The 22,556-nt window shown below is 32.2% G+C and overlaps 2 protein-coding genes across 2 annotated transcripts; one reads left to right on the top strand and one right to left on the bottom strand.

Annotated features, from left to right (window-relative positions):
* Positions 1 to 1,199: 1,199 nt before the first annotated feature.
* On the bottom strand, positions 1,200 to 6,544 carry RabX6 (RAS oncogene family member RabX6). Its single transcript, XM_074131518.1, has 3 exons — positions 6,233 to 6,544; positions 5,902 to 6,146; positions 1,200 to 5,826 (listed from the first exon to the last, which is right to left on the bottom strand). Exons 1-3 carry the CDS (start codon positions 6,410 to 6,412, stop codon positions 5,628 to 5,630), a joined length of 624 nt encoding a protein of 207 aa, XP_073987619.1. The 5' UTR covers positions 6,413 to 6,544; the 3' UTR covers positions 1,200 to 5,627.
* A 322-nt stretch (positions 6,545 to 6,866) lies between these two features.
* On the top strand, positions 6,867 to 19,463 carry Bx42 (Puff-specific protein Bx42). Its single transcript, XM_074131517.1, has 13 exons — positions 6,867 to 7,025; positions 7,131 to 7,275; positions 7,727 to 7,894; positions 9,855 to 10,037; positions 10,176 to 10,300; positions 10,376 to 10,445; positions 11,292 to 11,357; positions 11,931 to 12,047; positions 12,233 to 12,374; positions 13,982 to 14,081; positions 14,642 to 14,923; positions 15,977 to 16,211; positions 19,123 to 19,463. Exons 1-12 carry the CDS (start codon positions 7,012 to 7,014, stop codon positions 16,197 to 16,199), a joined length of 1,635 nt encoding a protein of 544 aa, XP_073987618.1. The 5' UTR covers positions 6,867 to 7,011; the 3' UTR covers positions 16,200 to 16,211; positions 19,123 to 19,463.
* Positions 19,464 to 22,556: the final 3,093 nt, after the last annotated feature.

Raw genomic sequence — 22,556 nt, 5'->3', positions numbered from 1 at the left:
TTTATTTCAAAATTTAAATAATCTGTAATTCATGAATAATATGTAGACTTAGCCTACTAGCGCTGCAGTGAAGAACTCCACATGCCCATGTGCATGTACATACATGCCTCGAACTTCTCCCGCAATAGTTCTTCGTGTTCTGTGATTCTGTTATACACTGTAATTAGTAATATTGAAGAGTACAGAATAATCACATAGTATAGAATAGTAGTTAGTATAGTAGTGCGGTGGATTTCTAAAAGAACTTCCTAAAAAGCGGATAAAAATTTCGAATTTTCTGGTAGAGAGATACCCCACTCTGTGAATGCATGATAGTGATTTATCCTGAAAGTGGATCTTTTAGCAAATTTTATGATCATTGCCCTTTAAATATATGAAACATGTATGCTACTGAAATATTGCAAGCATTCCGGGCTAAGTTGCCCGAATGGTAAAAAAATAGAAGCCGACCCTGCAACCCAATGGAGGTACAAGATAAAAAAAATATTTCATTTAAAGAAAATTTTATTTTTTAAAAACCTAAAACCATGTAAAAATTTTTTAAAGGTTAATCTTTTAAAAGGTTTTTTTAAAATTATTACATGGTAACAGAATGACTTTTTTTAAAATATAAACTAATTCGATTTTTATGCGAATTAAACTTGACTCGTTGGGTGAAAGACAAAATACTTATTAAGATTGGATTTTAATTCAAAAGATCTCTGTACATAGATTCAACCTATAGCATTTTCTTGAATAATTTTCTCAGGAGAATCTTTTTTGAGGCGGTTTAGGGCAAAAAGGGGTATGATAATCTTTAAATGCAAGGGAAGGCATATAAGTCGACAGATGACATAAAAGTCGAAAGTAAAAGGGACTTGTAACAAAGAAGTACTTTCCCGAGCCTCACTGATAGATTGATGAAAGAAAGTCAATTTAAAATCAGTTTCAAATTAGTAAAATTTATAATTAGACACAGCACATTCAAATCATAATTATTCGGTTCAAAACAATGAGCTGTCTACCTGCTCTTGTAATCAATAGACAATTCTATCTCTTCTTAGACACCTGATATTCTGTTGTCAAATGTAGAACTCAGAAGGATCTGCTCCCATTAGAAAGATGGCACCGCCCGGACAGCAGTGGACTAACTATTATTATTTAATAAAAAAGTAATAATAATACTAAATAATAAAAGAATGAATAAATTTCTAGTTAAGTTTGTGGACCGGATTTCACTTTATTACCAAAATCACAACTATTCACATTCCTTTTAAAATTAATTCTATTTTTTAAAATTGTTTTAAAATCAATTTTATAACTATGGTAATTAACTTAATATCAGGTCTTTATAATGTTACACTTATCGTATTAGATATTATCTTTCATTTCTTGAAAAGTTTACTTAATTGGTTCATGCATTTTAATTGTAAATTGTTATACATAATATTGGAAATTATCTGTACATTTATACATTGAAGTCTATTTGAATAATATTCAAATGTACAAAATTCTTATACAAAACAATTATATTAGATAGGTATTTTTACTGTTTTTATTGATAACAAAACATAACATTCTGAAAACAACAATGTCTGAATTAGAAAAAAAGGAAGGTATAATTAATTTCAACATTTAATAATCACAAAAAAGTTAAAATGTTCTCAAATATTTGTTTTATTAGCATATATATTTTTGCTCAATAATAAATCTCCAAAAAGTATACACCACTTTCAATATTCAATAAAACTAATATTATTTTTTAAGTAGCAGTAAGCAACATTAATATAATATTTATATTCCGCGAATAGTGTTGAATTGTATTCGCGAAAGGTAAAATACAAATATGAAATATAAATGACTAGCAGCGCAGAGGCGTTTTACAAATAAAGCATGCTTTCCGAAAACTGTTTGAAATTAAATAATATTTCATTAAGTAGTCAATAAAGTAGTATTGGAATATGTTGAGCGTTAGGTTTCTATTAAAAGTATTTGGCACTTGATAATGCAAGTTATTTTAATCAGTCAATTGTTCTTTTAAAAGCTATGTTTTTCAAAATTTCCCTCATTCAGTACTTAAAAAAAGAAAAAAACAAACAAACAAAACAAAAGTCAAACTGCTATATCTTTATCAAGAAGTACAGAAGCATTTTTACTTTTTGGTTTCTTATAAAAACTAAATTTATTGAAGTGCTAGGCTGAAACGAGGTCCTCTCTTTTGGAAGGCTATCCATCGATTTCTGAATAAGCTTATGTAGAAATAAGAAATAAAACATTCGCAGTTCATTTTACAGTATAACAAAATAACTTGATGATGGTTAAACTGGTACTAAGATTTGCATTTATGTATTTGTGAGAACAAAAATTATTGAAATGCTGTTTTTGCTCAATATTGGCAACTTTTTCCTTGAAAACTATTAAATCTATTTTAATTTTATATGATAACAAAAAATACTCTTATAAACGAGGTGCCCTATATTTTATAGAAAATTTTGGAATTTTATCTTTTATAGAATAAGAAAAAAAAAAAATTGTCAAAGTTACGTGTATTTCAACGTTACGCTTTTTCTTGCAGTTTTTGACAATCAGCCTTTATACAGCTATCCAACCGGACGGTTTTAATGACATAATTACGATCTCTCTTTTTTTTATAAAAAAAAAAGCAATGAAAGACAAGTTTACCAATCAAATTCATAATCAACACTTACTAATTCATAAACAGAAAGATAAATTATTAAGTTAGTATTTCTAAATTATTCTTTAATCAAAGATAAATTTTCACAAATGTATTCTCATTTTCGATTTTTTATTAACAGAAAAAGACTTCTGTTTGAAGGACCTTTGCCCCGAGTAGTCCTATAGCATATTCCCTCAGAAAGAAAAATGGTCTCCAGGACTAGGTTGCCACCAGACTATAAGATGTAAATAATTCAGTCAAGTGTTTACTGCTAATAATCAGCCACTTTTGACTTTATGTACCAAAGATAAGATAAGCAGTGCGACCTTGCCAAAGTTTTGAAATCGAGTTTTTACCTGAATTCTAGTTTTGAGGTCCGAGTCAGAAAAAGAAGTTTTAAGAAAATGGTATGCCAACCAGAAATCTAAAACTTGATGACCACCAGTATACCCGACTGTACCTCAGAGATCAAAAATCCTTCCACTGGATTTTACACTTTTTTGGGGGTTTCTCTAAAATGGCTGAAATTATTTTCTTCAAACTTTGCACTGTTATTATTAACAAACCAGATTTGTTAGTTTTTTTTTTTTTAACTCTCTAAAGCGAATTCGAATTACACTACTTTTGGGAAAGGGAGGTGGTCTAAAGTTCTATTTCAGTAATGATGGATTTTAACCCGTATTTGAAAATTGTAGTAAGAAGTCATGTTAGAGTCCAAATAATTTTTGTTTTTGTTTTTTCAGTTGCATTAGTTATTTATTCCCTAAAAAAAACAATCTCTAGTTTCATACAAAAAAAATAAAATATTTTTGCTAGTTGTAACACATTCTGTAAGTGGCTTTTCCAAGCCATATTTTTACTTATTATCTTAAAAGATATTTCTAGCCTTGCTGAAGCAGCTATCGTTTAAAATATAAGTTAAAGAGCGACGGATATATATTTAGTAAAAACACTGCGGTAGGATCTAAATAATCACAAAAATCTCTCTTTAACGATGGAATGGGAATGGTGGTGCAAGAAGCTTTTTATGGTTCTAGTTTTTTGTTTTTATTTTTTTAAAAGAATTCGACCAAAACACTCTTACCATTCCTTCCAAACTGCGAAAACCGTCATCAACATAGTTACGTTACGTATAAGTGGTTGTTAAAACAAAACAAATAAAAAATCAGAGGGCTAATCCTAAAATTTTAATTCTTTAATATAGTTTCAAGGCACTGTAGATATTTGGTATGAAAAATCACAGTAATAAGTTTTTTAGTCGAGTTAGCGCTTTTCATTTACTAAATTAATTAACATTAATATGCAATTAATTGTCAACAAACTTTCTTATAATGAAACATTTAGCTGAGTAGGTTAAAGTTTTAATGTAGGTTAAATGTGTTAATGTTTAGTTTATCTGAATCAATAGATTACCCTAAATAACTGTAAAGGTAAACGTAGTTGCCATTTACTTAGAAAGGAACTTAGCATCTACAAATGACTACTAGAGTAGACGCCGATCCCTTCTAAATTGTTTCGATATGAACCTAGGTTTTTCTAAAACATTTTTAAGAAAATATAAAGAGGGGATGGAGAGATGAATTTAGATAGTAGCCGGATATTCCAACAAGTTTAAAGAGTCCAGATTAATTAAAAGTTAATAGTTTAAAATTCCTTTTAAGAAAAAGTGAAATGCTGGAATTTTTGTGTATTCCTTTGTATTATTAGTAGTGCTGTGCAAAAAAAAAAAAAATTATTAAATTTTTGACAAACTTAAAAAATCTGGGCTTTATAATGTCAACGACAATACGACAATAAATTCTCCAATAAATCAACACTCACGCCAGTCAAAGCGAGTCCTAGCGGGAGATATAAAGGACTAAATTTATTACTCTCAGTATTGGACAAGCTTTAAAAATGCCTTCTCTTTAGGTATTCGTTAAAGTATTGAGTTAAGCGACACGACAGGCAAACTTTAGGTGCTCACGACTCCTACTTATTCAACTCTACACTTGCACTTTACAGACCTCTAAGTTTATGCAAAACACTCGCAATTAAATAAACCACAACAGATCTGTTAATAGCAGTGGACTTAACTATATTAAGCCCTTTCCTCTTCAGTCTACATCTACACACAAAAAAGAAGAAGGAACTAAACCAAACTATAAAAATGAGAAAATATCTTTTTATCGACTAGACTCAAAAAATTAAAAATAAAATAAATTTTAGCTGACAAATTCTTCATCAGAGATCGTGAGGATGACAAGTGAATAAACATGAAACTATTTTTAAACAAAAATCATTTGCCTGAACCTGTATGAAAATAAAAACAAAATTTAAATAGTAACATATTGCTATTACTAAATATTTAGTCAAGCACTTGTTAATTTTATTTCTCAAAAGCAAAACTAAATTTTAGTACTTTTTCACACCATATTGTCGTTTGAAAAACATAGCTTGATTATGTGATTTTCCTTTTATTAAATGTTAAGAGTTTTTTCTCTAGGTTTGCAAACCTTTTTTGTCAAGACTTTATCCATTCAGTAATATCACTTGGGAAAATTTAAGCATTAGCAAAACGTAATTATTAAATCAACATGTCTTTCATATGACTTAGTCGAAGCTTAAGAATAAAAAAAAAGCATCCCTAATAAACTTATCATTCTCATTAAAGAAATAAAAAATAAAAGCAATACCCATTAATCAAAAGTATCATATAAACAACTAAATGCAATGAATTTCCTTTCGTGTTCCATTAGAGAGTTGCGAACTCCTGTCCTTAATAGAGGCTTGCCACTACACCCAAGAGAGCTCAATATATAAAATGCAGCAATATTATCTATATACTAATTACATAAGACCTAAATCTCAGGCTTGTACTTCATTATCGGACTTCATTCTTTTACTTCGTAATAGTTATTTTTTTAAGTAGTTTTTTGAGATCAAAATACTATGTTAAAAAAACTGACAGCAAATGGTAACATAAGTACCACTAGCATAAACATGTAGGTTCAGTAGCTTCTTCAGGTGGTGTAATTTTGAAAGAGCTTTCATCAAGCGCTTGAAGTTCCATACGGGATCTATTGGCTTGAACTAATTGCTGTGCAATATCAGCAAACATCTCTTCAACTCCTTCACCTGTTTTACAAGAAGTCTTGTAAGTAACACTGATTAAATTGTGACATTGTTCGCTGCAAAGAAAGATAGATGTTAAATTAAAAAATGAAAAGTTGCACCTTAGCACATTTAACCAAATATGGTATTACCAAAAATTATCCATATCTGCATCAGTTACTTGTGGCAACTGTGTAACTAAATCTGATTTATTTCCACAGAGAAAAATCTTGGCGTTTTCAGCATATGTTACCACATCCAAAAGATGTTGAGATAAGACATGAAATGATGCAGGATTATCTAATGAAAACACAAGTATTGCTGCTTCTGCAAATTTATAATAACTTGATGTAATTGAAGCTACTCTTTCCATTCCACCAGTATCCCAAAGTTGAAGCTAAAAACAAAATAGCGAAGTAACAAACCATTAACTCTAAATAACAAAGAGGCACCGAATATTGTACATTTGCTCATGATACATACATTAATACTTTTTCCTTTGACATTATATTCCTTGTTAAAGTGATCTAATCCTAGCGTTGACTTTCTATTATTCGAACTTACGAAGGTGTTGAAAGCATATCTTCTGAATATTGAACTCTTTCCAACTCCGAATTCTCCACAAAGTATAACTTTTTGTTCAGGCGTTTTAACTAAAGCCATTTTACACTTTTCACCTGCTGCTTAAACTCCTAAATGGTATCACAGCATACTTCAACTGAATTACATTGTTATGTAACCAATTAAAAGGTTAAGAGAGTAAGGGGTTTACGACATACGGATTAAGCATGAAAAAATTTAAACAGTGTTGATGTTGACACTGCATCAACTATTGCTGCACATTTAATATCAAAAGATAGATTTCTGTCAAGTAATTTATTATGAACATTAAACAGCACTTGTTTCTAAACTAGCTATGATATGTGGTTCAAAAAAATATGTATTTTTTAACTAAATTTTTGCATTTCAAATTTTTAATATTTGTTACATGCTGAGAAAATTAAATTTATCACTTCGTGATAAAAACCAATTTGATTGCGCTATTGGTTCTAAAAAATTCCAAGCATTTGTTAGATGAACTTCAACACATTTTGTAACTATTTTAGTTGGTTACACTGCTACATTCGAATCAGTAACCATGTCAATTTGTCTATGCAGAATGTAGGTTCAAAATGGCTCCGATTCGTATGGTACTGTGTTAGTTGTCTATTTAGTTTGAGAAATTCTGCTTGCACAATAATTCCGGATTTCCAATTCCCGCAATGTCACTTTCTTCGTAAGTTTCGATGTACCCAGTAATAAAGGTTTACGAAAAACCTATATGCATATTAAGCAAAACCATTTTTGCTAAGTTCACAAAATTGTATTCGCTTATTTGTAGGTTGTTACCAGCTCCGACCCAACCAGTATGGGATAGAGATGAAGATGGGAGGCAGTGGCCTCCACCTCCTTCGGCATTAGTTTCCACAAGTCCTGCGGCACCACCTTACGGTCAGCGCCGAGGATGGGTACCACGAAAGCAAGAGGCATGTATAAGTATATATTCTTAAACTCATAAAGGTTCTATAAAAAAAAAAATTATTTATAAAAATATAGCGCAATAATTTTAATTAAGTATGTGCACGAACATGTAAATATGTTTTGTTAAGACTCTGTAAATTATGTGTTTATAAATTTGATGCTTCGCTCATTAAATTGAGCTTTAATTATTTACCTCATAAGTGTGAACTTCAAAATGAAGTGATACAACGAAAAACATTCTATAGCTTGAAATTAATTATTCCGGAGCAAAATTCTCTTTTCAGAAATTTCTTCAGTAATTCGCACACAGTCATTTTGTTGAAATTGAATAACTACTTAAGGAGTTCTAATGGTCTCTTAATTGCGGAAGAGATGGTTTGAAAGTCTATTCTAGATTAAATATATGTAAAAAAAAAAATTTATAATTTCATACAAAAATGTGTTTTTCTAATTCAGGACTTTGGAGATGGGGGGGCTTTTCCAGAGATTCCAATGGCCCAGCACCCCCTCAATATGGGGCTAGAGAAAAAAGAATCATCTTCAAATGCTTTGGCTGTACAATTAGATGCTCAGGGAAAAATTAAATATGATGTCTTAGCAAGACAAGGGCATTCTAAAGATAAGGTAACAAACATTAAATGTGTATAATAAGTTTATGTTTATAATAAAAAAACATTTTTTATCCTCAACTTATCCATTAAAAATTCCATTTCAAAACTTCTCAAACTGATTTTCCACTATCTTCTTTCCTTAAGAATTGTGCCTTTTGTGTCTATTAAAATAGAGTGGCAGTTAAACTGAGTCCTCTGAACTTGGATTTATTGTAGATTACGCAGGCACTTATTCTTAAAATATGGTATCTTAGAGCTTGCATTATGTGAATTGTGCGTGATAGCTTGACTTGAGTTTGCAGAAATCAGGAAACTACTAACTTTCAGCACACCTTATATCGTTTTGTCAGAACCAGAGGAACGTATTTAAAAAATTTCAATTTTTGCGTAATGTACTTTTACAGTGAGCTCTTCAGAAACACAATTCGATCCTCTGATTGTGACGGAATGATATGTACTGTGAAAATGTGGAACCAAGGAATAGGATATGCTGTTAGACTGGGAATATCCGCAGTGTCCTCACTAAAGGAAATTCCATTATGCTATTCTTTTGAGGGTCTAAATCTAATACACAACATGTTTGATTTCTCTGAAGAATTTTAGTTTCAATTATTATTCTTCTTTTTTATTTTTTCAATTTAAGACGTGTTGTACATCTGCGATCTTAAGCGCTCGGAGGTTTTTTTCTAGCAGGAGGTTTTACTGGCCACAGATAGTCTTCTCTCATTACAGACAACACTGTTCATCGTCGGACAGTGAGCTGTAACAAGCAAAGAAAAAAAACTAAGTCCAAGCAGCTGGATTCAAACTCAGGATCTCAGCATGGAAATCCAGTACGCTAACCGATTGGCTAGACTTTTTCCTTGTTTCTATATTTAATACGAGTTATTGTATTTAAACTTCAATTCATGGATTGACTAAGATATGCCTTGATTACTCTTTGAGTAATCTCTGTATAGAATAAAACAGGAAGTTTTCTTAGAGGTTGTCTAAACCTTCGTGAAATCGTTAATTCTCATTTAGCAACCTTAAAATAAAACTATCTTTCAAAACCGTAACTGATGTATTTTCTCATTAGACACAATTTTCTGAAGTTGGATTTTTTACAAGCTCAGTTTTGTTCGTCAAATTTTAATAAATGAATTGTACAGTATTTTTACAGTTTTTATAATTTTGCTTCTACTTGATCTACCTTTCCATATTCATCCTTTTCTTTATTTTCTACAAGATATTAGTTTTTGTGCGTCAGTTCAATTACTAATTCTTTCTTCGTATTGACCTCTGGTAGACGGAGGTAAATTATTATGAATTAACATGTTTAAAAATAATAGGTAAATATAAAGCATCATTTGTTTCCACCAAATCTAGTTTGAACACAACACTTTTCTTTTGCCACGATTCTCAGGTTGTTGACTTACAGAAATATTTTAACTCCCTTAAAATGCTCAAAACGGATTATTCCTGAAATAATTTTTTAAAAAACTTTTGATTAAAGATGAAGTTTACAGAAATTTGAAGACATTTTCGGAAAAAAGTATCTATAAGAATTCGCTACTTAAATAGCCAGCAGGACCTATTCGAGAACTGAACTCACACTGTTTCTTATGCGGATTAAAGAATCTAGCTGGTCATTATTATTTTTGTTTAATTATGTAAAGGAAAGTTTAGAATAGGGAAAAGAAGAAGCTATAGTCTTGGTCCTGTATGAATCGTACACATTGGGGGTGGTCATCTTTGTTATACAAGTGCGTGAGCCTATTGAACTAACTTGTGTTTTTAACTTATATTTGCGGATCAATTCTGTTCGGTCCGGATTTATGTGTGTGTGAGGAGTAAGATTTATTCTGTTAGCTTGTTGGGTCAATAAGACTCTAAAAAATGAGTTATACTTTCTCTCCTTAGTTCTTTGATATGTTACTTTAAACTTATTTTCACTACCACAAAGTGGCTATTTATAGTTACTTTCTGTTTAGATTATTTATTCCAAACTAACTGATTTACTTCCTGCGGAAGTGAAAGCCGAGAATGATCCAAGTTTAGAAAAACCAGATGAAGAAGCCATTCAGGAGACAACAGAGAGGACAAGACAAGCTCTTGAAAAACTCACTAGTAGTAAAATTGCCTCTGCAATGCCAGTACGATGCGCTGAAAAAACAGTAAGTTAAAATTTACAAATCTTTACTCTATTATTATACAAATGGTGCTCATTATAATTTATGATGTTGATTGGACTTTACTGCCACCCTTCAGTATAAGTTATCTTTAAAATTCTTAAATTAGGCTTTAATTTTTAGGGACCAGCTCAATTTATACGTTATACACCAGCTCAGCAAGGATCGTCATTTAACTCAGGCGCTAAACAGAGGGTTATAAGAATGGTTGAAGCTCAAAAAGATCCTCTAGAACCTCCTAAATTCAAGTTAGATCGTATTGTTTATTAATTATCCACAGTGATTTAATAAATATGTATTTCATTTTATACAATTATTTTTAGAATAAATAAAAAAATTCCACGAGGCCCGCCATCTCCACCAGCACCTGTTCTTCATTCTCCAACAAGGAAGGTAAGTAGTTTCCAATAGTTAAATCAATCTGCTGAATTCAGTAACTGTTATCTTCAACTTTGTAACCTATACTGTCAAGGTCACTGATCCTTTTTAAATTAGGCATCTTAATAATGCATTTGTTTTTCAATTAACTATACCCCGCCTTTGTTAGTTTAATGACTAAAAAGTTTCTCTTATTCAGAGAAACTTACAAGTAACGGCTTCTTTTATTTATTTTCATAGATCAGTTTCGAATTATTTTGGAGCGTAATTTGTTATGAATAAAGAAGGACTTTTCGACCAAAATAATTAGTCATTATTTAATTACACCAATGAATCAAAATTTTTAGGTTATGTTTCAAGAGCGGATTGAGTAAATCTTCAATGATAATAAATCAACTGATTACGAAAATTGTTCTCATAAATCTGTGTTTTGTTTCAACTTCCGTAATAAAAGGTTTTAATAGAAATCTGTAATAGGTATTACTATATATGGATATATATTTATTTTATTTAATCATTTTTATATTAAAAACTTAAGAAAAAAAAATTGGGAGGTTTTTAGGAAGAGGGGAATTAGAGTTCTCTCTAGAAAATTGTTTTTCCAAATTCAAATTATTTATTTACTTCCAAAATTGCAATTTTTATCGCAAGAGTTCAGCTATTACTTACATTTATTAGTTTAAATACGCTTAAGGAAAAATAAAACAAAAAGTAAACATAATTGTAGAGAAAGTTGCAGACTGTTAATTCAAATGTAAACATGAACACCTCTGCATTTTGCCCCTGCACATTATCAGCATACTAATTCCTTCTCTTACCTTTTTTAATTTTTTCTTACTAGTTGTTTAATTTATATTACAGGTAACAGTTAAAGAACAGAAGGAATGGAAGATTCCGCCTTGTATTTCAAATTGGAAAAATGCAAAGGTAATCTTATAATGCTAATATATTTAAGTCCTTTCAGTTATGCCGCATTTTAGGGTGATTGACGTATGTTAGTTGGTAATTAATTGTACGATCTTGCAAATTTTTGAGTAATCTGAGTTAAACGCATTAGTTTTTTATGAAACTGGCTGCTTGTTGCATCCTGTTAATTTTGTGATTTACTTTCTAATACATGATTTAATGCAATAAAAACCCATGAAATTTTTATCTTCTGAAAAAGAAGATATCATTTTTAAATATTAAATCCAATTAATTATTAATAAAGATTTTATTTATTTGGCATTTATGCAAAATATAAACTCAAAGTGTATATCGTATAAGTGAGTTGTAGGGCTTTAGTTCTTCAATGTACAATAAAATAATACAATAATATACAAAAAAGTGAAACAACTTGTCTTCATTTTAACAAACATCAATCAAGAAACTTGGGCTTTATCTCTGGAAATACTTTCTGCTAGTGCAGTTTCTGTTATCATTGTCAATAAGAGATCAGTAAGGTTATAAAGCAAACTAGTAATATCATTTTTTTTAAACAGTGCAAATAATTCTTTCTAGGGTTACACAATTCCGTTAGATAAAAGGTTGGCTGCGGACGGTAGAGGACTGCAGCAAGTTCATATAAATGAAAATTTTGCTAAATTGGCTGAAGCGTTGTATATTGCTGACAGAAAGGTAATTATTTGTTTATTTTCGTAGTACTTAGATGAGGGATTTGATAGAAGTTTGAATTTGAATTCTTTGTATGAAGTTTTTTGAAGAGGAATTAGAGGGCTTTATTAGAGAGCTAAAATTTTTTCCACCTAAAGTACTTTTTTCGCTTCAGTACTTCTTATCGTATTACACTTTTTTGAATTTAGGCTCGTGAAGCTGTAGAAATGAGAGCTCAATTAGAAAAGAAATTAGCCCAAAAAGAGAAGGAAAAGAAAGAAGAACATCTGCGTCAATTGGCCCAGAAGGCTAGGGAAGAAAGGGCTGGAATTAGAACTGCACCTGTTCATGGTTAGTTTTTTGCAATATAATAGTTTATACATTGAATACCATTTAACATCAAAATAAATTAATAAAAACTGATGGAAACACTAGTTTTCTCTAGCTGAAAGAATAAACTACTATTTGCAAAAATTTTGAAACTAATTGTCTTAATGGTCGTCTTGAAAGTGGCATGGGATGTAAAAAAGTAACTGCAGATTCAACTGCCTCAGACCATATCGATTTGGGTAGAAGGGATAAAATATTCAAATTTCAGAAGAGAAAAGACTCGTATGTAAGAATGTAATGACAATCAATTTGTATAATTAAGGAAGAAAGAACAATCCATTTCAGTCATTTTTTATATTGTAAAGTTTTTCTAAAAAAAAAAACTTTACTTACACAACTAGTGCCTGCCACTAGTTATTTTATTAATATGTGGGTTTGATTAAATAATAAAACTCGCTAAAGTTGTAAGTAATAACCTGATTTATTAACACGTTAACATTACTCACATTAACATTTACAAGCAACTAACGCTATTCATTACAGTCACCATTTACAACAGTCACAACAGTTTACTGTTACTTACTCACTTCGTAACGCCACAAAACTGTTCCCCGACTGACCACTGGTCTGCACTGCACCGAATTGCACTAGTCTCAGCTACACTAACACAGCTCTACTCATCAACTGACTAATTGCCCAACTAGCTACCACTGAAGCACTCCGCAACACTGACTCTCTCAAAACTATCACTTCCAAAGTGTCTCCCAAAACTGTCTCTCAAAGACTCACTCAAAACTAACTGATTAAAACTATAAACTCTAATAACTCCTTAAAACTTGCTTAAAAACTCTTGAAAACTGACTTCTCCAGCTGTGTCTGCCTCCTTTTAACTGCGTGCCTCCCTCCAACTGGGACTGCCCTCCTCCAACTCTCTGAGCATAAGTTTCCACGCCCTCCTGACGTTCATTGGCTGGAGAAAACATACTGCCACCACCTCAGCTGGGGCCGCCCTCCTCCTACTCTCTGTCTCGCTCCTACCTGTCAATCACTGGCTGGGAAAACACATATGCCACCACCCCAACTGAGGCCTTTCTCTTAGCTGGCTTTTACACAGGTCACTAACTCCTTGAACAATCTAGCCCTTTCCTTTCTAGTTCAGGTATAGACCGGCCCTTTTGTCTACACAGTGGTGGCCTGTTACCGGCTTTAGTCGCTTAACCCCTAGAACAATCTAGGCCTTTCTTTTCTGCCACAAGTAGATACCGCCCCTTTTGTTTATGCAGTGGCGGCCTGTTACTGACTTTGGTCGTTCAACCTCTAGAACAATCTAGGCCTTTCTTCTCCGCCCAGGTCAACTTCGTTACAATATTTTTATTTTGCTGAGCTTGCATATCTAAACAACATATGTTGTTCTGATGTTCCACAGCCCTAAATATGACCTAGTCCCTAGGTCGCAAGCTCAACAAAATAATAATAATAATAATTGACCAAAAAATAATGAACAATTTATATAAAATTTTCTTTTAATAAAAGAAAAAAAAACCTGAAAGAATATTTTATTATTAAGGGCTATTACGGTGCTTAAATACAAATTAAATTAAAAATATATTCTTTGTTTTTTAATGCAGACAAAGACGATGAAGCAAGGGAAAGAGATCAATTAAGATTTGAAAGACACAAAGACAGAGTTAGGGAGCGAAACATTGCCAGAGCGGCTCCTGAAAAGAGGTATCTGTTTTTAACTTTTATTCTTTAAAAGTACTTTATTGTGTATTTTGCCGAGGAAAGTTACTTATAATTTCAAAATCGCTTATTTTAAATAATTTCAGTTAGATAAGTGAGGTATTGCTGAAAGTCTCATTTTTCCAAAATCTAAAGTTATGTTAAATGCCAGGAACATGCTGACCCCTTGCCCTTTTCTACCAGTTGAAACAAGTTTTTAAAGTATCATTCTCGTTTTTCTAAAAACAATCAAAGTTACTATTTTTCGTTTAACACATCTGTAACTTTTAATGAAGATTGATACTTGAAGATTAATGCTTGAAATTAAACAAAGTTTTCTTAAGTTACTTTTTAATTTTATTTGTTCTAAAGAATTTATAAAAATCTATGCAGAGCGGTTTCTTAATTACTTTACATTTTACTTTATTTTAATTGAACACGATAAAATTGTATTTTAAACTTTAATAATGATAGTAACGTTCGATGATTAGCCGTCAAATTCATATAATAATTTACATTTTACCACTCAATGCCTTAAAGAATTCTTTTATTGGCAATGTTTTTAGATCTAAACTTGAACGTGAACGGGAAAGAGACATAAGTGAACAGATAGCTTTGGGACTTCCAGCCAAATCTCAAACTTTGACAGGTGAAGCTGCTTTTGATCAACGGCTGTTTAACACTACTAAGGGCATGGATTCTGGATTTGGTGAAGAAGATTCCTACAATGTGTATGACAGACCATGGAGAGAAGCAAATTCTATTGCTAACCATGTCTATAGACCATCCCGCAATATTGATAAAGATGTATATGGTGATGATCTAGATCGAATCGTTAAAACTAACAGGTAAAGTTTCTACTAACGCTTGCACGGAAATTACCAAATTTTAGTAAGAGAGCAAAACAGTTGAAAATTAAAAAAAAATTCTTCCGATATTTTGTCTTCTGATGTATTTTGTTCTGCTCCAAAGGCTTTTCTCGCTAATTCGACACTGTCTTGTAGTTATTCTTTTTCTGACAACATATTTATTTCTACTCGATGTCTCTCTTTATATATTGTGAAGGTGCCTTAGACGCTTTCCCCGCCCTTGCTTCTAAAAGTCGCTTACTTTCCTTTCCTCTAAGAACCTAACTCAGCCCTAGCTCCTTGTCATCTAGCGCATTAAAGAAAGAAGTAAGCTCTCATTTTATTATTTGCATCGCTTTTTTCCCTCTCCAAGTATTTTCAAGAAGGGAAGGGATTAGCTCAGTGGTTAGCTTACTGGGTTCCATTGAGGTATTTCTCTTTGCTTATATTGCCAAATGACAGTCAAACTTGAATTGAATGAACCAACTTTACCCACGTACATCAAGTTTACTTATGAGTATGAGAATGATAAAGATGGCGTTACAGCCCTCCCCTAATCAGAGAATTCCTATCATTTCGGTCTAATGCTCTCTATCACCACCTCCTAACACCCTTCTCTCTCAGTTCATCTTCCACGTCATCAAGCTATCTTTTTCTAGACTTTCTTATACTTGTAGGTTTCCTACGTATAAGTCGATGCGTTAGCCTGTTTGCCGGCATCCCCTCCAAGGGACTTATCATCGGAGTCTACTTTTATTATTACAGTTTCCAAAACTCTTGATTCTTTCTCACTCGCCATAGTCCGTTTTCGCATTTAAGTTCATACATGATACTAAGTATTTGGCGTTTTCAGACATGAGAATCCAAAATCGGACAGAATGTTCCAGAAAAAGCATGCTGTAAATGATTAATTCTTTAGATTTATATACTTATTTAGCTGTTTTTTTGTATGTAATGTAAAAAAGCAAATCTAAAACCTAATTTTAATTTGTTTGATTTAGAAGTTTACTTTTGATTGTTATCCTAGACATAATATTATCGCTTTTGCCTTAGGTTTGTACCTGATAAAGAATTCAGCGGTACAGATAGAGGTGGAGCAGGACGATCTGGACCTGTACAGTTTGAAAAAGAGGAGGAAGATCCATTTGGTTTGGACCAGTTCTTGACACAAGCAAAGAGAGGTGCAACATCTGGCACTGGACAAGGTGGTGGAGGAGGTTCTAAAAGAAGTGCGCCAGATCCTAGAAGGGAAGATAAACGCAGAAGAAAGGATTAACTTCACAAACAGGTACTGCGCAGTAAACTTCTCTTTTTAATTTATTCAGGAGGGGCTAATATCTGAGGACATTGGTACCCGGACCCTATTTCGGCGTACTGTCGTCTCTGTCGTTACAGAAAATACTATCAATGGATAGGTTTTAGAAAAAAAAAATAATAAAAATTAACAAAATTTAAAAAATAAGATGGGCTGCAGGAATCGAACATGTAATCTTCGCTAGGGAGCGGTGCTCTGAGCTAATCAGTTCCCTAATAATCTTATAATGATCACATTTATTTTTCGATATTTTGAAAAAAAAAATCAGAACTAATTTAGGGTAAAAAATTAAATAAGTCGGAAACTTTAAAACATTTTATATTTACTCATTATTATTTATCGAGATATAGGGCGAGTCCTTTTCCGTAAGGCACTTTTAGTTTTTTCTGTTCTTTCCAAAGAGGTTTATTTCACCTTCCATCTGAGGGCTTAGAAGGTGTAGCCTGGCCCTTTACCAGGTCGAAGGATTTACCCATTAAACGCCTTAGAGATATGAACTCTGGTTCCGGCGAGCCTAATATCTCTTACGCCATCGTCAAATATAGGATCCGTTTCTTTCACTTTCTGTCAGTCTGCTGCAAGGCTTCGGGTAAATCAATTTTACCTATTAAAAAAAGAGATTAATTGTGACAACTCAAATAGTTCTATACTGTATGCCTTGAGCAACAGAGGGTAGTTGGATAATCTTGTATGATGCATGCATGCTAGTGCTTTGGTTTGAAGGAGTACTTACTGATAATATCGTACCATTCTTTTCAGAAAACATTTTAATTATAGTATAGAAGGCTGCTTAATAACAAACTGTAACAACTTAATAAAACACCTAAGAATGTGACTCCAGTAAATCTTACAAAAATCTTTTGACAAATTGTTTGAAGAATCTATCTAAAAGTGGTTTTGAAATACTTATTTGACTCTCTTAAACTTGAAACTTCGATAACAGCAAATAAGTGAACAGAATACGTCCACATAGAAAAATAACAGCAGGCTTAAACTTGCTATTCCTTTAGAGGCTATTGCGACTTTCAATCTAAGAGTCTGACTAAAATTCACCAATCGAAATTGTGTCTTATAGAAGGGAATTGTCAGTATTGACAATTTTCCTTAAAAAAGCACTTATTTTTATCGGTAAATTTAGTGTACTATCGCAATCACTTTTATTTGAAATATTCTTCCATTTCCTGTATTTCAAGAGACTATGAAGTTGCTGCTTTCAAGTTTAAGTGGATCTTGGCTGACTTCTGTATTGTTTTTTTTTTAACTTTAAGCCCCTTTAGTACGAAGGAATAACAAACCATCTACTTATCTATAATTATTTAAGAGAAACAACACTTGAAGAAAATTAATTTCATATGGTTTTAATTTAAAATCTTTTTTGATGCCGACATACGAGTTGGTTTTGAGCATTTGAGGAATGCGCTTGGAAATGTGATGAGCTAATGTTGGGGCGCCAGGATCCCAGAAGAAATGGTAATTTACTTTGTCCAACGGGCTATCTGATCTGGAAAATGCTGTACAAATGTGTAGTTTTCTAATTTCTGACTGATGATCGCTTACTATTTTTATTTTTAATAGTGATTATTAGTTATTATCTAATTCTAGAGGGTTACTACTATTCTAAATAGTCAATGTTCATTTATGGAATAGTTCTTTTTCACTTATAACATGTAACTTTCTTTTCCAAAAAGCTATTCTGTGTTACGTAGGTCCTCTCAAGTTAACTTCTCCATCTGTTCCTATCTTCGGCATCAGATTGTATGAGACCTTAGGCCACTTTAATTAATTCATCATTAATATAAGCATGAACTAGTTAGTGAGCATCTGACTCTTATATGTAAGGAGTAGTTCGCCGTTTTCATTCAATTGCTACTACAGGCGTAGAATTTAGATAACCTATGTCTGGTAGATTTACTTTGAAGCACTTCGAGCGATCGTAAGGTACTTTTGCTAACTTGCCCGAAGTACATGCAGCCTTAATCTACTATTGTTCTGATACTCGAGAAATAAAGTAGCAGTGCTTTCTTTGGATCAGCACCGCTATTATTATAAGTTACCATGCAGAGAATATTTAGTTTATTTCCTTTCTCTTCATTAAATTCCTATCAATCTGCAATCCTAGAAATCTAATTTGATTTACTAGTTGATACCTGCTTCTTCCCAAAACTATTTGGTTTGGATAATAATGTGGTTCTCTTTCGCGTAAGTAGCCAAACAAAAGACTTTTCGGATGATATATTTAAACGTAACAATTACACACTGATCAACTTTAACCATGGCCTCAAGTGATATAATAGCTTAAATAAAGTGGAAGACATGCAATAATCTACGGTTGAATTTTCTCGATTTTGTATTCAGAATTAAAAACATTTACTTAGTTTATTTATCACATTAAAATAACAGAGAACTGTCTACTCATTGTTTAATAACTTTCATTTCCTATTGGAAACCCTTTTACCAATCTATATTATCCGATAATCAAGTTTGAAGGCTGAGAAGAACTTGGTCAATAGATCTACTACTGTAGACAATCCGGAAATTAAAAGGAATAATTTTCTCCATCAGCCTTTTTCGTTTTATCTTAAACTGTTCAATTTTCTAACCTAATATCTTAACTTTCCTCTTTTAAATTGATTCCGCTTTCTTCCATAAAATGGTGACTTAGTAATACTTTTCAGTAATAGAAAATTTTATTATTTTAAAAATAGTGAATATCATCACCGTTAATTCGAAATTTATTGCTTAAGATTCGAGTTTTTAGCCCTTTCTGGGGAAAGAATTTTAACTTTGGAACCTATTTAAAATTTTTGAACGATAAGTTTGAATATTTTGAACTTATAAACAAACTGCCCTTTACAATTTATTAACCATGTTATTTATTTTTCAGGTATCCCACCTGCCAATTTTTGGACTGGTGGCCCTAATTTGGTGCAAAAAATGCATTAAATGTTTTGTTTTATTTTATTTTTTTGCCATTTTTTTAAACAGTATAATTTGTATAAAGATATTTATACACATTATACTGTGGAAATTCGGCATCATTTCCTTTCTGACCCTGAAATGCCAAAAACATCAGGAATCCCCTCATTTGCCTTTCATTTTTCTCATTCATGTTTTAATGATTTTTATTTTATCATTAATATAAAAGAAAATAGGACAATGTAATATGATTTGTAATTAAATAAGTTATGTATGTAGTGATATAAATACATAAAATTTTTAGTTTTATTATTTCTTTAAAGAAATTCCTTTCATTAATAAAATCTGATGATTAATTTTTCTTACTTTTGTTCCCAGTGGGAAATTATATTTCCCTCCATTATTTTATATGTAATTTTTAACTTAATGCCTATAGTAGAATAGAATTTTATTAAGTATTAAGTACAATAGAATTTTTGTAGCGGGGAATGTCGAGAGAGCCAAACCCCTCGTCACCGCGACCATTAGGGATTTGTTACAGTATATAAAAAAATCGTTTCAGGTAGGACATGATCACTGAAGAGGTGGCTAACCAATAATGCAAGCGCCTAAGGTGATGAACTGCAAAGATTCATTTAAAAAAAAATTATAATATTTAGCGAGTTATGTACAGTAGATAATTCCAACAATATTTGGCCTTTGAGATGTAATAAGTGATCTCTTCCTCCATTGTGAGGAGGTGACTATTTTCTAGGAGACAAGTTTCAAAAGATTTTAGATACTGAAATTCAATGTTCATTGCCCGAAAGAGAGAGAGAGAGAGAGATAGTTAGCGGCTGCATGAGGAAACACCCTGTTTTGAGGAGATATAGCTAAATGGAATTTTGTTTAAATAACCTAAAATCAAGAGAATAATCTAGAATCATCCCCATAACGGCAATACCATGTCCCAGTATCTAAGAGTAAGACTTGCCTTATCATATGCCTCATTTTTGCCTGGGACTATACCGTACCTTTTTGTACCCTTGTTGAACTGAAAGTTACTAAATTTTTCAACGAATTTAATTTTCAAAAAGTTCTTGCGACGGATAAATATCAACAACTTGTAATAATAAAATATATCAGTTAAGAGTAAACAATTTGAGAAGAAATATTATAATGCATATTACAAGTATAATGAAATCCAACTAATACACAAAAGGTTCACTAAAAATTATTTCTGGCTAGTTTCTTAAGTTTGGAAGTACGTCCTGTGAAGGTGGTTTGGGTTTTAGCTGTGTCGATATGTAGGAGGAGTTGTGTAGCCTCTGCAAAAAAAAAACAAAGAAATATGTTGTCCTTTCCCATAGTTGTATATTGTGGATACATCTAGCTCTTCGTGGATCTATTAATTCCGTTTATAGGCTATCAATAGCTCTTTATTTCATTGAAGATTTACTGTGTATCGTCCTTTCATACAGGATAAGCGTAACTCAGGAGCGGTCTGACTGTATTCTGTAAAGTAATGTGTACTTTCATCAATTCAATTTTATTTATACCAATATCTAAAGCGGCCGATAATATTTAATTTGAGTTTTCTCGTGCTTCTGCTTTTCGAAATAATCTGTTAACCACACTCTGTGCACTATTGAACTTTTTTTTTATTTTCGGAAGACCTCAAAATCTTTATTTCCGTTATAAAATCTATTTGGAACATGTGACATGATCTTTTACTCAGAAGTTAATCTCAACTCTTCAGGTTTTTTTCTTTAAATATAGAATGTACTACTTGACACATATCTACAAATTTAATCTGAATAATTTTTCTTTAAAAAAATCGATTTAGGGCATTCTGAAGAGGATTAGGGTACGTTGTATTATTTCAGTGTAATTTACACTTTTACATACTGGATAATTTTTGTAAGAATTAAATATTTTAAAATAGAGAGTTTAAAATAATGTATTAGTTATAACAAAGAATTGTAGTAAGCGAAAATAGTTGGAGTATTTAAGTAGAAAGTTTGGGCAGAATTCAGATTACTCTGGTTACAGGCCTATTCAAGGGGCACCTGTACAAGGTAGGGTTATCAGCTTGAAACCGTTGTGCAGATTGTGTCGGGATTGCGTTGCAATCGAGCTGCTGCGCTATATCTTTGGAACTTTGAGGCCAAAGGAGATTTTAGCGCAGAAGGAACAGGTAGGGAAAGTCTTCAACCTTTTTAGAAAGGGAGGTTTCAACTGTTAGGCTCAAAAAATGGAAGGCACAATAAGCTTCTTGTGGCTGCGGTGCCGTGGGTCATAGGTACCGTCCTACTTTCTAATCTAGGTAGAAAGTGATCTGCAATAGGTAGATGAGGGGACATTAATGGAAAATTAGATCAGAGTGGTCGTCTATTGCTGGGAATATTGCCTGATTCTCAGACGGTCTTCCATCCTTGCCACCGTGTTCTGGGAGAACGTGTACATCTGCTGTTGGCATGATTTCAAATAATCTGCCCCAGATGTATCTTCCTGGATCTAGTCATGTTCGCTACAACCGTGCAAGTTCTGTTGAACGAAGGAATCAAACACTGTTATTTAGGCAAATCTAACCTAAATCTCCTTAACAAAAACTTACAGTTTAAAATGTTAAGTATAAGGGTTGATTAAACGCCAAAATGCACACAAATCAGCAGGTAACCAACATTTCATTCCTACTTCATTGATATTATTTAAGTAATTTTACTGCATTAATTTTTTATTAAATTTTTTAGAATTTATTAGATGTCACAGACCCTTATGCTGGCCAGTTCATTCATAATGCTGATTTGTGTGCATTTTGGCGTTTAATCAACCCTTATACTTAACATTTTAAACTAAGTTTTTGTTAAGGAGATTTTTGTACCTTTTGGATAGATTTTTCTTTTTGTCTATTATTTGGGTGGGGCAAACTCCCCTCCTTATGAGGCATAGCGTCGAGACTTTTAAAATACAAGTCTGAACAAAATTTCGATTCGAATGACACTTCATTCGTGAAAATCGGTTCACGTCTCGATAATTTGAAACGATTGCTATACTTCCTCTTAACAAGTGTAAGAGCAGAATGTCGTTTTAATGTTACGTAGGGAAGCCATAACCCTATGATCCTACCAAATTTTATCAAAATCGGGCCAAGATTTACAAAGAAATTAGAAATAATAATTTTGGAGGGGGCCTTACATAAAGGGGGCTAACTCCTCTCCCATTCGATGTACAGCGTCGAGACCCCCAAAAGGCACATCTACATAAAATTCCGAATCGAATGACACCTCATTCATGAAAATCGGTTCACGCGTTTAGGCGCTACGCAGTTTACAAAAAAGGTAACAACAAGAACAACCATTTTTGAAAATGCCGTTTTTGCTCATTTTCAGCAACTTTTTTCTCGAAATCTATTATATCTAT

The sequence above is a fragment of the Rhodnius prolixus genome, unplaced genomic scaffold (assembly GCF_049639745.1).
Source record: "Rhodnius prolixus isolate KJV_2025 unplaced genomic scaffold, Rpr scaffold_4, whole genome shotgun sequence".
In the NCBI taxonomy this organism is placed as follows: domain Eukaryota; kingdom Metazoa; phylum Arthropoda; class Insecta; order Hemiptera; family Reduviidae; genus Rhodnius; species Rhodnius prolixus.
Note: the sequence above shows the minus strand (reverse complement) of the source record. Positions and strands in the feature narration are given on the sequence as shown.

Bases quoted from the DNA above. Each gene is read 5' to 3' on its own strand.
- RabX6 (XM_074131518.1), bottom strand. From the start codon at position 6,412: ATGGCTTTAGTTAAAACGCCTGAACAAAAAGTTATACTTTGTGGAGAA. The intron at 6,147-6,232 runs GTATGTATCATG...TTTTGTTTTTAG, and splicing joins TCAAAGGAAAAAGTATTAAT to CTTCAACTTTGGGATACTGG. The intron at 5,827-5,901 runs GTAATACCATAT...CTTTCTTTGCAG, and splicing joins GCAGATATGGATAATTTTTG to CGAACAATGTCACAATTTAA.
- Bx42 (XM_074131517.1), top strand. The intron at 7,276-7,726 runs GCATGTATAAGT...TTTCTAATTCAG, and splicing joins GGGTACCACGAAAGCAAGAG to GACTTTGGAGATGGGGGGGC. The intron at 12,375-13,981 runs GTTAGTTTTTTG...TTTTTAATGCAG, and splicing joins TAGAACTGCACCTGTTCATG to ACAAAGACGATGAAGCAAGG.